Source organism: Puccinia triticina, chromosome 4A (genome assembly GCF_026914185.1).
Source record: "Puccinia triticina chromosome 4A, complete sequence".
NCBI lineage: Eukaryota > Fungi > Basidiomycota > Pucciniomycetes > Pucciniales > Pucciniaceae > Puccinia > Puccinia triticina.
This window is the reverse complement of record NC_070561.1, coordinates 7531873-7547748: the sequence shown is the minus strand read 5'-3', so window position 1 is coordinate 7547748 and position 15876 is coordinate 7531873. Positions and strand designations below refer to the sequence as shown.

At 44.8% G+C, this 15876-nt stretch overlaps 2 protein-coding genes across 2 annotated transcripts in view; both read right to left on the bottom strand.

Moving 5' to 3' along the window:
• Window positions 1-1089: 1089 nt before the first annotated feature.
• PtA15_4A798 (uncharacterized protein) lies at window positions 1090-1707 on the bottom strand (the record flags this gene model as incomplete). Its single annotated transcript, XM_053168718.1, has 1 exon — window positions 1090-1707. One exon carries the CDS (start codon window positions 1705-1707, stop codon window positions 1090-1092), a length of 618 nt encoding a protein of 205 aa, XP_053019900.1.
• Window positions 1708-5520: 3813 nt separating this feature from the next.
• PtA15_4A797 (uncharacterized protein) overlaps window positions 5521-15876 on the bottom strand; it is a gene marked incomplete at both ends in the record, with an annotated part of 52035 nt that continues 41679 nt past the window's right edge. Inside the window, 6 exons of the mRNA XM_053168717.1 lie at window positions 5521-5619; window positions 5703-5923; window positions 5993-6082; window positions 6152-6440; window positions 6508-6616; window positions 6823-6938. Of these exons, the coding sequence (XP_053019899.1) occupies window positions 5521-5619; window positions 5703-5923; window positions 5993-6082; window positions 6152-6440; window positions 6508-6616; window positions 6823-6938 (924 nt within the window). The remainder of the gene's footprint in view (window positions 5620-5702; window positions 5924-5992; window positions 6083-6151; window positions 6441-6507; window positions 6617-6822; window positions 6939-15876) is intronic.

The following is a 15876-nucleotide window of genomic DNA, read 5'->3' as shown; positions in this document are numbered from 1 at the left end:
CAAGGGTTTTTCTACACGATTGAGAAATGTAGAGGTCATCTTCTTCTTCATCGCTCATCTCGATGACATCGCTTTCCTCCAATTCAATATCTTCATCATTGATAAGATTGCATGCCAGCATTGAGTCATCCACGGATATGTCGTTGTCATTGCCTGGTTCGTCGTCATCTTCCTCATTATATTTGTCTATGTTAAACCTGTGAGCAATGAGTAAACAAAAATCAATGAAGTGAGATCAAGTGAAAAGAAAGAACCAAGAGAATACCTTTTGACCTGCTCGTCAGCCTCATCGTCTCCGTCTTTGTCGGAAACATCATTGATCGATAAGTAGTTGTTCTTTTTATTTTTTTTGTAGCTGCCAAATGGACGCAATACCACCTGAACAATTAATTCATTATGTGAGCAAAGCATCTAATCCACTGCCCCTCGCCTTTGATTTGGGGCCATTTGAATTTTTGGATCTCGTCAATCATTTTCTGGTTATTGGAAGCATTGTCGGTGACAAAACCCCATATCTGTGACACAAAAATTGCACAGTCAGCAGCGTAGCAAGTAGAAATGTGAAGTAATGAACTTGCCTTGTTCTGAAACCCAAATTTTTCCACGATAAGCCGGACGGTGTCAGCGAGATAGATTCCAGTATGACTTTCTTTTAACAACACAAAGTCAAGAGGCATTGCCTCTAGATCATAACGACCTGCGGCATCCTCAACCAAGCGATATACAACTGTCCCTAAAATTTCAAAACCGTTAGGTGACTGCCAACAGTCAAGACCTAAATATAGTGCCCCTTTGTGCTTCTAAAAAATTATTGATCAAATCAGGTGGGGAAGATAAATTCAAATAATGAAATGAAAAAATACCTCAAGCTTTTCGATGAATGATTCCTGAACTGCAGTATATAACCTGCCAATTTCACAAGACACTGTCTTTCTTGTTGGTAAATTCTTGACAACCTCGGGGTGTAAGAGAGCTTGATGCAAGGTTTCAGTGAGAGCCGAAAACGGTTGAGCAGCCTCAGCACACCAGATTGCACAGAGTTGTGGCACCTGTGAGGGTTTTCATGTCAGACTAGAATAGGGGAATGGATTATAAAACAAAATGCCAGACTTGCCTTGGAGATGGTGTGCGGGAGAGGGTGTGTCTAGAGAACTGCCAGTCCCCAGAAGCAGATGAAGACGAGGAGCCGGACAGAGAGTTGGTAGTGCCTTGCATCTCCTGGTCCAGTTTGGCAGCTGATGGAGATGGTGTGTGGGAGAGGGTGCGTCTAGAGAACTGCCAGTCCCCAGAAGTGGATGAAGACGAGGAGCCGGACAGAGAGTTGGTAGAGTCTTGCATCTCCTGGTTCGGTTTGGCAGCTGGTGGAGATGGTGTGCGGGAGAGGGTGCGTCTAGAGAACTGCCAGTCCCCAGAAGCGGATGAAGACGAGGAGCCGGACAGAGAGTTGGTAGTGCCTTGCATCTCCTGGTCCGGTTTGGCAGCTGGTGGAGATGGTGTGCGGGAGAGGGTGCGTCTAGAGAACTGCCAGTCCCCAGAAGCGGATGAAGACGAGGAGCCAGACAGAGAGTTGGTAGTGACTTGCATCTCCTGGTCCGGTTTGGCAGCTGGTGGAGATGGTGTGTGGGAGAGGGTGCGTCTAGAGAACTGCCAGTCCCCAGAAGCGGATGAAGATGAGGAGCCGGACAGAGAGTTGGGAGAGTCTTGCATCTCCTGGTCCGGTTTGGCAGCTGGTGGAGAGGGTGTGCGGGAGAGGGTGCGTCTAGAAATGGGAGAGACATAGTGAAAGCAGGGGGAATGGCCCAACAATTGATTTTGGGGTTGGGGGCTCATTTGCAAGAGGGGGCAGGTTTGGAATACCTGAGGTCCAGTGGGAGCCTCAAGTCATGGGGCGGGGCTCACATTGCTCAGGTCACTGATTTGAGTGGCAGGTAAGTTGGTGGATGGGTGAGTTGGGGGAGTGGGTGTTGCTGGTTTGGATTGTTGGTTTGTATGTTGTGGCCGCTGATTTGAGTGGCTGGCGTGTGGGTTGGGCGGGGGGTCAGGTGGAGGGCGGTTGGGTCAAGCCAGGGGGGCGTTGGGTTGCGCGGGTGGGTTGGGTTGGGCGGGTTGGGCGGGCTGGGTCGGGCCGGGCGGGTGGGCAGGTGCAGTGGCGGGTGTGGTGTTGTGTTGGTGGTTGCTGGTAAGGTTTGGGTCTGTATGTCGGCCAAGTCCGACTCGACCTGAGTCGACCGGCCATGTGGCTGCCTTACATAAGCAAACCTGACCCTCAGCTTCCCTTATGTAAGGCAGTTCAGCCCATCCAGCTCGGCCCACCACCACCGGCCTCCCGCCGGCTCGGCCTCCAAACAGGTTTAACGCTTTTGTGTCGTTCCGACTCTATTGCGCGGTGTGTTTTTTCCAGATTGAGTATCCATAAATCTCAGGGCCAATCGCTGGATCGCGTAAAAATTGACCTCCAACATGCTTTCAGTGCGTTTGCCTTCCCTCTGCGGGCCCCTCTATTTCTTCACCCCAATACACCCCTCAACATGTGGATCCATTTGAAAATTGGCCTGTCTTTTGATTCCTTGGATCTGAATCCTCATCTTCAACAGAGGCAGGAAGTTACTATTGGTGTTTGCTGTTACGAGACGGTCCAGAATTCCCTTTGGCCTTATACATTGTTCATCTGTGGGGTCAACTGATCACGATCATGGTTTTTTTTTTCCTTCCAACTATCATAGGACAGGTATATGTAGCGTTATCACGGGCAACAGGTGTGAATCGGCTCCAAGTTCTCGGCTTCACCAACGGTGGGCCGCTACGCTACACCAAAAAATGAGCTAATAGCAGATTATGCAGCCCTTTCTGCAGCATTGAACCACTTAAACTGGTGAGAATATTCTAGGAGCCTCCCTGATCAAAATGGTCCAGCAGGACCATTGCATCAGGGAGTCAGGACACCCTGGTTACGAGATGCAGAGCCAAAATTCCATTTTGAGGACAGTTCAGCTAACATGGTCTGTTTTGCAGCATTCAACTGCTTGCCTTGCGTGGATTGAACCATAAGCCTCCCTGAGGAATCAGTCAATCAGGACTGCACAATTCAGGGAGTTTGGAAAATCCTGCTGCCAGCTGCGCCGCTGTAATTGGCAGTTAGATGATTTCTAGTGCAGCGTAGCGGCCCACCGTTGGCTTCACCACTTCAAAGTCTGTCTATTTTTTTTTATAGAAACTTTAGGTGGAATGTTGATTTCCATTTACTACGGTTTTTCTTCTTGATATTTTTATCAACAAAAAAAAGAGTGATGGCTAATGAGGTTGTTGTCGAATGGGCGAAGAAGTCCCTCTTGAATTAATCAATTCTTTCACATAGACTTCCATCCAATGCCTATCTCTGTTCTTCGTCCATTTTCTCAGACACTTCCTATCTTGTCATTCGGTTCTATTTCTTGTATATGTCCGTCTAGTAAAAATTTAATAACCCACACATACTCATCATGTTGTATTGCTTTTCTAAACCTCTCGTCTTGTTTGATTGTTCTTCTTTGTGCCTCAGTTTGTACGTTTTTTGGTTAGATGCTTCAAGTTAAACATGTCCAAAAAAAGCCCCTCTTACAAACAACTCATTTCCGACCGGGCCCTAGGAAGCATTGGTGGAGGTACATACAAAGCACTGAAAGACTGCTCAAATCAATAATCTCCATCCTAAATCTCAATGAGTTGTCTTTTCACAGACCCAACTTCAGAGAAAAAGGACCATTGTTGTAGAATTCTCAGTTCTCTGCCGCGGGCCGGCATAGTTTCATTGTTGTGCCTTCTGACCCTAACTTGACAAAGTCCCTCTATTTGAGGGAGGACACTTTCCCGCCGGGACCCTCCGAAGGAGGGACTTACACCCAATGTCCAAGTTTGGGCTGACAGAATCAGAACTATGTCTTTTTTCAAACATTCCTGGCTTCACCCTTTCCCATTGGGCAGCAAATGTTTGGGGGAACAAAAGATTCGCAAGATCAAGGAGAATCTCCCCAAATTTTTCTGAATTTTTCAAGGCCTTCAGAACCCCTCAGATCCATTTTTTGTGACTATTGGTGGTCTGCTTCATCCTATATTACAAAGTTTACACTGTACAGAATTCAAAACTCATGATGTCAAAACGGACATTGCAGATCAAGAAGACAAACTGGGGATAGGTGGGTATAGTACATGGATAAAGAAGACTTTGGTCATCATGGAAATCCAAACAATAATGAAATTGGACAGGAAATGGATGGGTGAGAGCAGTTTTAAAAAAGTCCCCACCAAAGAACCAAATGCTGTCAGCCTGTAAGTCCGTTTAGCGCGTAAGTCCCTCCTTCGGGTTGGCGCAATGCGACCAGTGTTTTACCACTCCACCTGTAGGAGTGTGGGACTTAGTTAAGTTAGCTTCTGACCTGTCGTCAATAACAGGCAGTTGTTGCTGAACCCGGCTGACTTCTGCTGCACAACCTGCACAACACCTCATTTAATCCAATTACTTTTCCTTTAGCGCGACTTGGTGGCAAACACCATCAACTTTGGGAGTTGGAACTCTTGGAGGAGCGATGTATGTACCTCAACAATATGTACCACTCGAATGGAGTTTGCCACTTTTTTTGTACATTCCTCTTCCTCCACTCAGTGGTGAGCCTGGGTATCTCGGGCAAGTTCAACTACACATGGATTCTCGGGCTTCGCATAAAAAGCGCCTTGGAATGACCAGAACTTCATGGTGGTGCCTTGTTGCCCCGGCCGTGGAAAGTTCTGATCGGTCGATGGCCGCCCGAGAAAGCAATAAAGCACTGCAGACAAACCGGGCTGGCGCCAAAAGACATCCAGTCCCCATGGAAACGGAATCACCCCACGTGGCTCATTCGTAATCCAATGCGGACAGCTTGGTATACACCTACATGGTTGCAAGAGCCTCAAAAGCACAACCTCAGAACCAAACGCTGCTTGGCCTGAGAGGCGGAATGGAGACATATGATGTACAACTATTTTACATTCAGTTATCCGGTACAACAGTGTTCTTAAAAGCAGTCCGGGATGCCATTGGCATGTGTCTTGATGGGGCGCCAGGTGAGTTGGCGCTAAAACTGCAGCCTCTCATGATGAATGAGGTCCTGAGTGATTGTGCCGGAGGCCCAGCAATACTCATTGAGAGCGGGCAAAAGCAGATTTGTCTTGTTTAGTCCATTTATCTACTACTACTGGCTGAATATAAATCAAAGATTGTAAACAAAGAGTGATTCACATATCATCACAGTGTATAAGACTGGTTTCAGTGGCCAGGGGATGGTGGAGAAGGGTTCATTGTGCTTGGAATTGAGCACAATTTTTGGCAACCCCATCGTGCCGATTTGGGAACTTGATTGGTACTGCGGTGACATTGGCAATAGTCTCTTCTGACGGTCCTTTAAACTTCTTGTGGACTTTGTTCATGGCCCAGTAGAATTCAAAGGGCTTGTCCAAAAACAGAACCGTCTGTTGATCCATTGGCAACTTACTCTTCTCCAATTTTTTTCAGACATCTGGTGAAACCAACGGGCAACGGAGTTTATCAGACCATGTGCCACCAAAATCATCCAGCAAGCGACCAATGGCCTTGTAAGCGGGGAAGATCTATGATGCAGCAACATTTGATCCAGAAAATCAGCATGAACACATGATTGGAGTTTGAATAGTTATGGCCAGAACAAACTCACATGTGCAAAACGACTTCTGCAGGCAGCAATATCTTTTTTGGATGACATTGTTGCCTTCTCTGACCCCAAAAGTTCTGTCACCGCAATCTCCCAGATTTTGTTGCTACGACCAATTTTTTGGCCTGGATTTTTCTCCAGAATTTCCAGGAGCTTCAAGGTGTTGAGAGATGTCCAACATGATTTTTCGGAGTAACCAGGATGGTCAATTTGATGATGAGGAACTGGTAAAGAAAAAAAGAATATCATTGATTAGGTTTAATGTCACAAATCTCAAAGTTCTGGAAGCTCACCATCATCCTCCAACATGTGTGCTTTTCTTGGCTTAGCAGCAATTAGGGGGGAGCTTGAGGATTTGACAGGCTCCTTCCGCTTGGATGAACCTGTGGTGGGGAATGAATGTATGTATTAACAGATGCAAACATAAAAGTTGTGGATGTTAATTTTCTTACCAGATGCAACTGGTGGCTCCAGCGGTGCCAATTGTTGCTGGTGGAGATCAATTGTTTCTCCCTGCTGATCGTATAACTTCTGCAACCCTGCAAAGGAGACTGTTTTCCTGGTAAATTTGACCAGATATGATAAATGAGATTTGCTGCTCATTTTCAGGTGTATTGTTTGATGGAAATCCGGCTGGCGGACTGCGTATTTGATTCCAGAAACAAATACAGCTGGGTCAATCAAGCCATCTACATGGCTGTGTGGAACCATCCTCTTTTGCTCATCATAATTGCTGAGATGCTACAGTTTTTTGAAATCAGTTACCATCACATCTGCACTCTGTGTATTTATTTGAAAATATGCTTACCACACTTTTTCCATCCATTTGGATGTCCATGATCACTTCTTCTTCCTGGTTTGATCCAGGCACTTTCTTCAGGATGGCACAGAGTGCCTTCTTGTCCAAAGCCCTATGACTAAAGTTTCAAAAGAATCTTAAGTCAAATCATGTCATGTGCAATAGCAAAATAAGCGCAATCTTACATATGAATCTACTTTGATTTACCATCACTGAGTGGCTGCTCCTCCAAGATTTTGCAGCATATGAGGGGGATGACAATTTGGTTGACCCCGCTTGAAATTGGTAGCGGAAGCATGGCCAAAAATCCTAGAGGATATGTACCTGAAAGCAGGGGGAATGGCCCAACAGTTGAGTTTGGGGTTGGGGGCAGGCTTGGGATACCTGAGGTCCAGTGAGAGCCTCAAGTCATGGGGGCGGGGCTGACGTTGCGCAGGCGGCTGATTTGAGCCACAGGTACGTCAGGGGTGCGGGTGAGTTGGGGGAGTGGGTGTTTCTGGTTTGGGTTGGGGGTTGTTGGTTTGTATGTTGTGGCCGCTGATTTGAGCGGCAGGTAAATTGGGGTGTGGGCCGGGCGGGGGGGGTCACGTGGGAAGGCGGTTGGGTCAAGCAGGGGGGCCGTTGAGTCAGGAAGGCGGGTTGGGTTGGGCGGGTCAGGCGGGCAGGTGGGTGCAGTGGGCGGGTGTGGTGGTGTGTTGGTGGTTGAACTTGCTGGTAAGGTTTGGGTCTATATGTAGGCCAAGTCCGACTTGACCTGAGTCAACCGGCCATGTGGCTGCCTTACATAAGCAAACCTGACCCTCAGGCTCCCTTATGTAATTCTTGTACCGCGCCTCCTTGCCTTTTCCTTGCCCCATGAGCAAAGATCAGTGGATCTCCCTTGAAAGAGCTTACACATCACCCGCCCATTGGGCTGGGCCCACCACCGCCGGCCTCCTGCTGACTCGGCCTCCAAGCATCCCTCACTCCTCGTGCCAATTGTCCAAAGCACGTCCAGATTAACAACCCCGCTTTTAATTCTTCTTTGACTTCAGCGTCTGACTTGATAATGTTGTCTTTGTGGCGTGTTTTAAACTTTTACCCCAACCAACACCCCAGCAACCATCTCCAGATTAAACTCATTCACCAAACCAGCACCACCACCACCAACCCAGCAACCACAAACACTGCCAAAACCCCCACAAACAACAGCAGAACACCCCGGCAGCAGCAAAGCCTATTTGACCCTCAGCCCCATCTGCCCTCCAGGCTCCGCCAGGCCAACCTCAAGCTTGTCCTGCTCCCCAACTTTGGATTCATTGAGGGCTCACTCTTCAACACACACACACACACACAGCAATCTCACCTTACCCAAGCTCTTGTCTTTGTAGGATCATGTGTGGAGGCAGATCCCATTGCACCAGCACCGTTGTTGGTTGTCTGCGCAAACTCCAGGGCTGGAACCTGGCCTTGATCTTCAAAGAGTATTGCAGGTATGTACAGCCACCACTTTTCTCCTCCTCTCTATGATCACACACACACACACACATACTTTATCAGATATGCACGCGCCCAACACCACATCATGAACAAGCAATGTAAGACCATCTCCTCCAGGCAAGGTTTGTCAATTTCAGGCTGTTCAAAATAAATAGAAGGATGATTTGCTGTCTAAGCTCTCTTGATCTTCAGGCTGCAGCTCTGTTCAAACCTAAGTTGCTATGACCCGTCCTCACTCCACCCCATGACCTCAGGGGAGATGTTGAATAATGAGCATCCAACCTGGCCTTCAAGAGCGCGGTTTGGGCGGGAAGGGGATGGTAAAAGAGCGCACAAATCTCTGAATCACTGGGCAAGAAAGCCAACATCTGGTTACATCAGGATGCAGACTGGAGCATTGGCTGGGAATCCACAAAAAAGTCACAAAGCTAATACCCATGTTTTGTTCAATGATAAGTTCTGGGTACAAAATACATTTTTTGTTCATCTCCATTGTTGTTTATTTATACACATAACAGTCCAAAATTTATTTGCAAGCCCTTCCATTTTTTTTATTGTGAGATGATGATCCGGCTGAAGGGCACAAGATTGGCGGAAGCAGGACCTGCCCCAGATATCCTGATGGTGGTATTTTCAGGGGGGAGTGGCGGATTTGGAGAGGGACTGGAGGGCATGGCAATACGCGGCTCTGAAGCTGCGTGTTTTGTGTGTGTGTGTGTTAGTTGGATGGCGGTCAGCTGGAGGGCAGATTGGAGGGAGAGAGGGGGACAGACTTGAGCAGGGCGCTTGTGGATTTGATGAGCATCCGCAGTACTTGAGCTCAAGCAGATCGTAGGCTGAGGAACAGCAGTCAGAAATATTAATGTAGAGAGATAGAGAGGATGGGGACCGACCAGAGACAAAAGTGTCAATGGCGTAGACAATCCATGCCCACCAGAGCCAATGGAGGGCAGTTTTGGAGTGCTTGAGGGTGGCCTTCCGGGCCCTCTTGAGCCTGGTTTCCGCGGCGATCTGCTTGAGCAGCAGCAGGGGCTGAGGAGGGTTCTTGTGGGTGGTGCGGAGGAGGCGCTTGTTGTGCTTGATGGACTGCTTGGTGTCGGCGAGGGCCTGACTCACAGAATGTGATAATTTGTGACAATAGTGAGGAAAGAGAACTTCATAATGTGCAAGGCCTGAGACAGGTATTGCAGTCAAGATCTAATACAGTTCCCGATTATTCTTGGTGTTGGAGCTGGGGCTGTCGTTGGCCTTGGAGGAGATTGGGCCTTCAATTGTTTCAGGATCATGTTTTGGATTTTTGATTCCAGTTTGTTTTGGGCATTGATTCTCATTCTGATGCTGATTCTGATGAGTCAGATTACATTGCAAGGGCCCTGGGAACCCGACTTTGATTGACTACCTGGAGCGGACTTTGAGGTCAAGCAAGTAAAGCCTCATTGGATTTGTGATCAAATTGATTTCAACAGATCAGCAATCACCAAACATCATCATTTGTCTCATTTATTCCATGTAAGTCTCAGTTTTGTTTAATCACCGCCTTTGTTGCTTATCTTTTGTCACATTTTGTTCCAGTCAAACTACATTTTTGCAGCAATGTCCGCAAATAAATGTGACCATGTCAATGATAAGGAACCAGGGTTCACGTAAGCTTGCTCATGAATATTTGGGGCATAATTGCTGTCTAGATATGTTGATTTTTTTTTTTTTTTTTTTTTTTTTATCTATCATCAAAGCCCACAGCAAATTTTCAGAAAAAGACGAAAGAAGAAATAAACAAGAAATAAAAGCAAGCAAAAGATGTCCAAGCTGCTTAATCTGTGACAGACAATTTGCACCCAGACACAAAGATCATGCACCGTGGATACAACCCCATCAATTTATATCCCCTTCCTAAACCAGTTGGTTCCTCCTACAAAGAAATAAAACAAACCCATCCAACAAAAGCCAACTATGAAGCCGCAGAGAAAATAATTCAAGAAAATTTCACAACTCTCAAATATGGTCAGATTTTGCTCATTGAACCAGGGGGTTCAAGGAAGAAATACTTTGAGAACAATCCTAGTCTGAACAGGAAAGATGTAGAAAATGATGATCAAGAATCTCCCAATGATGACTACAACAAGGAATCTAGCAATGACCACAACAAAGAATGTAGCAATGAAGACAACAAAGGATCTAGAAATGAAGGATCTAGTGATGATTGCTGCAAAGAATCTAGTGAATCCAGAAACAAAGAGCCTAGTAATGACAAACATGAAGAATCTAGCAACATCAACACCAAAGTTTTTTGTGGTTGTATGCTCTCTATTGGATGGCGCAAGTCACAAACCCCTGGGGAAACCGCAGGAATATTTTGCAACTTTGAAGGAATCATCAAGAACACCATTGCATACCTTGACCATGTAGTAAATGGGAAATCTGCAAGTGAAGCAATTCATTGATTATTTCACTCAATTGCAAATACTGCTGTTGAAGAGGCAAACAAGCAACTTTCCAATTTGAATATGCCAGCTTACTCAGATCCAGACCTGAAACCAAAAGCTGACCAAATAGACTTTGCAAACAATTTATCATTTAGGTAAAACAAATTTTCCAACAGACCACATATTGACTCTGACACATCAAAATTTTTGCTTCTCTCAAACATCAACAAGAAAGACGGTTCAATTTGTCTGACTGCTCACCACGATGAAACTTTCACAGGACCATTTTTTGTTTTTCTGGATCACCTGCAAGTTGCAATTGATTTGAAAAAGCTAAATGGTATATGTTGGATTGTGTTTGATGCGGGAAAGTTCAAGCACTTTACTCACAATTCCCAGCCACCTCATATAACACTAACAGCATCTGGTTTTTCATTGAAAATAACCAAGTCTTGTGTAGATGCATTCAAGCACATCTTTAGTGGCTATTACATAAATAAAACACAAAGGGTACAACATATCATATTTCTGACAACACAGATATAATTGACAAAATACCTCGACACGTTTCACATTTGATTTAGTTTCAGGTTATTTTCTCTCTTTATTCAATGAATGCCACTTTTCCTCTTTTTCCTGCAATTTATCTATTCCAAAAACCTTGACGTAAATTTTGAAGAAACGGGAGCTCAGAGTCGGAGAGAGGAGAGAACAGTGGCCTGAGGAAAAAAGCTCAAGGCAGGGTTTGAGGAAAAAGGAAGCCCAAAAAGAGGGCTAGTCCACTAGTTTGTGGGAGGAAAAAGGCTCCACACTACAAGAGACTCATTGGTCTCAGGGAAAGGCGCAGAGGACTTATGATTCTTTATTCTATCTATGCTAGTGATATATAACCTATTACAACTAGGGGAGATGTTGTGGGACAGAAGATGAAATGCATATGCATCTAGAGGGAAAGGAAAGAGTGTGACAGATGGAGTAGCGGAGAAAGAAGAGAACAAGCTGTGAAATTCAACCACATTTGCTTCTCAGAGTTGATCTATATCACCTGTTTTGGAAGACACATGCTTGAACTTGGGTATTGCGTCCTCTGCTTGACCTGTGTTTCCAGGGGGGCGTAACCCAGTGCGTCAGGGTGACTACAGACATTGAGCCGCTTGACTGCAGTACATCAACTGTGGGCCGCTATGCTACATTTATTCAGTAGTTCAGCGCAGTACAACAGATCTAAACTAAAAATGTTGGTTTTCCATTAGCAGGCAGTGATTGCCTGCTACTGCTAACAGGCACCCCTTGAAACTACAGGGCCTCCATTGTTGCCATCAGTGCTAGCAGTGCTATTCACATTCTTTTATCTGTTCTTTAATCATTTTTTGTGATACATTCAATCCTGCATTTTACATTTTGAAACTGTGAGAAATTGATTCCCTAAATTTTAGTAAATTTTACTGGTGTGTGCCAAAGCACACTCTGTAATACGAGTGTGCCAAAGCACAATCCATAATAAGAGTTTCCAAATCACACTCCATAATAGGAGTGTCCAAAAGCACACTACGTAATAGGAGTGTGGCTGCAGTGTGCTCCAAATATCTCATTGAAATTGGGGGAACCAGGTGAGTTGAAATGTCCAATTGCGTACCTGCTGAGGCATATGATAGTGGTCATTTTCCTACTACTCCCACTGTGTACTCCTTGTATCTCAAGTCTTGGTGGCACACAATTGTTAAACATTTTTTCACATGAAAAATATATGACATGAAAGTCTTGATTACTACTGCTGGTTAAAATTTATGATCCCTCAGAGCTATTTCAATGTCTTGGGAAAACAAGTTTAAGATGGTCTGGGGAGCAAAACGTTCATGAAACTTTTGATGGACTTGTTTCCAATTGACATCCAGTTTCCCATCTTTTCCAATCTTGTCAAAACAAATGGAGTGCAAGAAATCCCAGAAATAGAGTTGCAGGTTGTCAAAGGAGTTGTGTTCCATCGTGAAGGAGCCACCACTATCAACCCTTTGTTTAAGAGAATTTGCCCCGGCTGTTAAGAGGGCTGAGGCATTGGCAATTGTGATGACTGGGCCAGATTTGTTGGAGGTGAATACTGCTTTTGGAACAAAAACAATGATGCAGGCCAACATCTGGAGCTGCTGTGGAGCTTTTTGGTTGACCCACCCGCTCAGCTTTTTATGTTGTGACTCTTTTGGGCTGTTTATTGAACAGAGGTATCACAAGCCCGCAATGGTACCAGTGAAGAACCAAGACAACAAACGTGCATTGCCTTCTGTTTTGCTTGGATTTGTTTGAGACAGGCTTTGGTAAGTCTGTTGAAATGAGAGGAGAGCAGTATGAAGACCTGTATGATCTAATATTGGTAGTTGCCATTCTGGACTATCTCCTTCCCTCTGTCAAGAGGCGCTGAATTCACGTAGAGATGGGTTGATTTAGGAGTATGCTCTTGGGGTTGGATTAAAATGTGATGCCAAGTTGGTGAGGTGTGAGGTGTGTGATTTACATATGTAAGTGGTGTTGTGTAACATGAGTTCTAATTGAGCAGGGTGGACCAACTTTGACCCCAGCCAGGGGGAATTTTCACTCCTGCCATAGTACATGGGAGTGCAAAACACAACCAATCAGTGTGTACATCACACAACTCCAGATGAACCACATACTTTCTGGGCATGTTCAGTAGTCACACATACAAGCATACATAACATGCTTAAATATAGCTGGGGTTTAGCCAGCTCTGCCAAAAGTGAGATTTAGTAGTGCCAAAGCACACTCCGTAAGAGGAGTGTGCCAAAGCACACTGTTTGTTGATTTCAAAAAACTGTAGCATCTCATCAATTATGATGAGTAAAAGAGGATGGTTCCACTGTCAGCCTTAGAGTCATCACAGCTGACCTAAAAGCTGCCTGTTCTACCTTTGTTACATATAAATTACTTTATATCTTTTTCATCTTAAGAGATATCCCTGTTTTGACTTCATATTCTGTTTCCTCATGCAATTTTAACCCTAGTTACAACTTACCAATTCATTGTAACTATACTCCTTCCCTGAGTTACTGAGTTGTAGCGCCCTTGCGCAGTTGTGACGTGTCAGCGCTACTAGGCGCGCCAAACCACATGTACATATGTAAATTACATAAGCAAACTGTGAAAATTTTCGTAGTCAGGATCCCCCTTGCCTGAGGCGGATCCACAGACTTCAGCACACCAGAACCACCACCCAGATAACTCCAGGATCACCACCAAAGAGCCTACTATACTCCCAGTATACCTACCGTCACAGGCGCCTAGGATATTGACAGTGAGTAACCTCTTTCACTGAACCTTGTTTATCTCAGAGGTACAACTCTGTGTCTTGCTGGATCTGCCTTTTCTTCTTGCTTTGCTTCCTCCTTGATCACAGGGCTGTCCCTCCATATCTATAGGCCTTTGCCTCCATCTTGATCACAGGGCTGTCCCTTCTTATCATCAGGCCTTTGCCTCAAAATCTAGGTTCAGGGCTGTCCCTCAGGTTTCCCATTAAGAACCTTGACTGTCCAGAGAGAAGTCTAAAAAACTGTGGCTGGATTAAGACTTATCTAATCCAGATACCCTCCTGAGAGGAAGCTGTAGCACTTCTTGCACAGATTAGCAGCACTCTTCTGAAGAGTAGCATTGCCAGTGGACGTGCATTCCCACTAGAATAACCTAGTACTTCTCTTCCTTCTTATCCTGCTTGGTTTCTCTCTCTCTTTCTCTTTTTCTATTATAGTTGTAATTTCTTTATCCCAAGAAATCCAACTATTGCCCCCCCATTTCTTGTGTCCTGCTGTCACTATAGAGACTCAGGCTCACATCCACACAGCCAAGTAGATGGCTTGATTGACCCAGCTGGATTTGTTACCCGGATCAAATATGCAGTCCAGCACCGGATCTCCATCAAACGCTGGAGCTGAAAATGAGCAGCAAATCTCATTTATCATATCTGGTTGAATTTACCAGGAAAACAGTCTCCTTTGCAGGGTTGGAGAAGCTGTACAATCAACTTGGTGAAACAATTGATCTTTGCCAGCAACCATTGCCGCTGCTGGAGCCACCAGTTGCATCTGGTAAGCAAGCCAAATGTTGCTGGCGGAGATCAATTGTTTCACCAAGTTGATTGTACAGCTTCTCCAACCCTGCAAAGGAGACTGTTTTCCTGGTAAATTCGACCAGATATGATAAATGAGATTTGCTGCTCATTTTCAGCTCCAGCGTTTGATGGAGATCCGGTGCTGGACTGCATATTTGATCCGGGTAACAAATCCAGCTGGGTCAATCAAGCCATCTACTTGGCTGTGTGGAACCATCCTCTTTTACTCATCATAATTGATGAGATGCTACAGTTTTTTGAAATCATTTACCATCACATCTGCACTCTATGTATTTATTTGAAAATATGCTTACCACACTTTTTTCATCCATTTGGATGTACACCATCACCTCTTCTTCCTGGTTTAATCCAGGCACTTTCTTCAGGATGGCACAGAGTGCATTCTTGTCCAAAGCCCTACAACTACAGTTCCAAAAGAATCTTAAGTCAAATCATGTCATGTGCAATAGCAAAATAAGCACAATCTTACATATGAATCCACTTTGTTTTACCATCACTTAGCGGCTGCTCTTCTGAGATTTTGCAGCATATGAGGGGGATGACAATTTGGTTGACCCCGCTTGAAATTGATACCGGAAGCATGACTGAAAAGCCTAGAGGATATGTACCTGAAAGCAGGGAAAGTGGCCCAACAGTTGATAATAAAACTATAGATTCAGGTTCCCAAAAATAGAACCAGAACTAATAACAAGTATTAGAACAATTGGAACAATCAATAAGAAATTAAAGAATTAGTCATACCAGTTGAGAATATTTTATATGTAATAAAATAAGAGAGCCAGACAAGGATTTAGAAAAAGGACTGTAGTATTGCTAAACACAAAAAGAAATTAGTATATTATAGATTGGTCACAAGATAGAAAGATTGTGTTCTTTTTCTCACCATATGATCAGGATTCTGGGAGATGAGAATCAATTAGAAGTAACTTGAAGGTACTCCGATGAAGTTGACAAGAGATGATTGATCTGTTGAGGAATCAGAAGTAAAAGTATATTGACAATAGTGATGAGTTGAGATTGTCCAATTTATGATGAGGGTTGAGAATAGAAGAAATACAAATGGGTGAGAAGGTGACAACGGAAAGGGAATAAAGGTAGGGGAGCAATAGAGCAATTGAAGAATAACTTGAAGTGTTGTTAGCTTAAGGTTAATAGACTTGAGGATGACATTCAAGTCTATTAGGATTGACAGAGTACTTGGAGATGTGAGTATGAGTGGAGAATGAGTTTTGTCTAACTTAGCTAATTCCCTCCTCGGGGGAGCGAAGCGACCTCCGAAGGAGGGACTTACGCCCTATGTGGACCCTGCGGCCTGAGAGAATTATGACTTTTGGTGGGGAC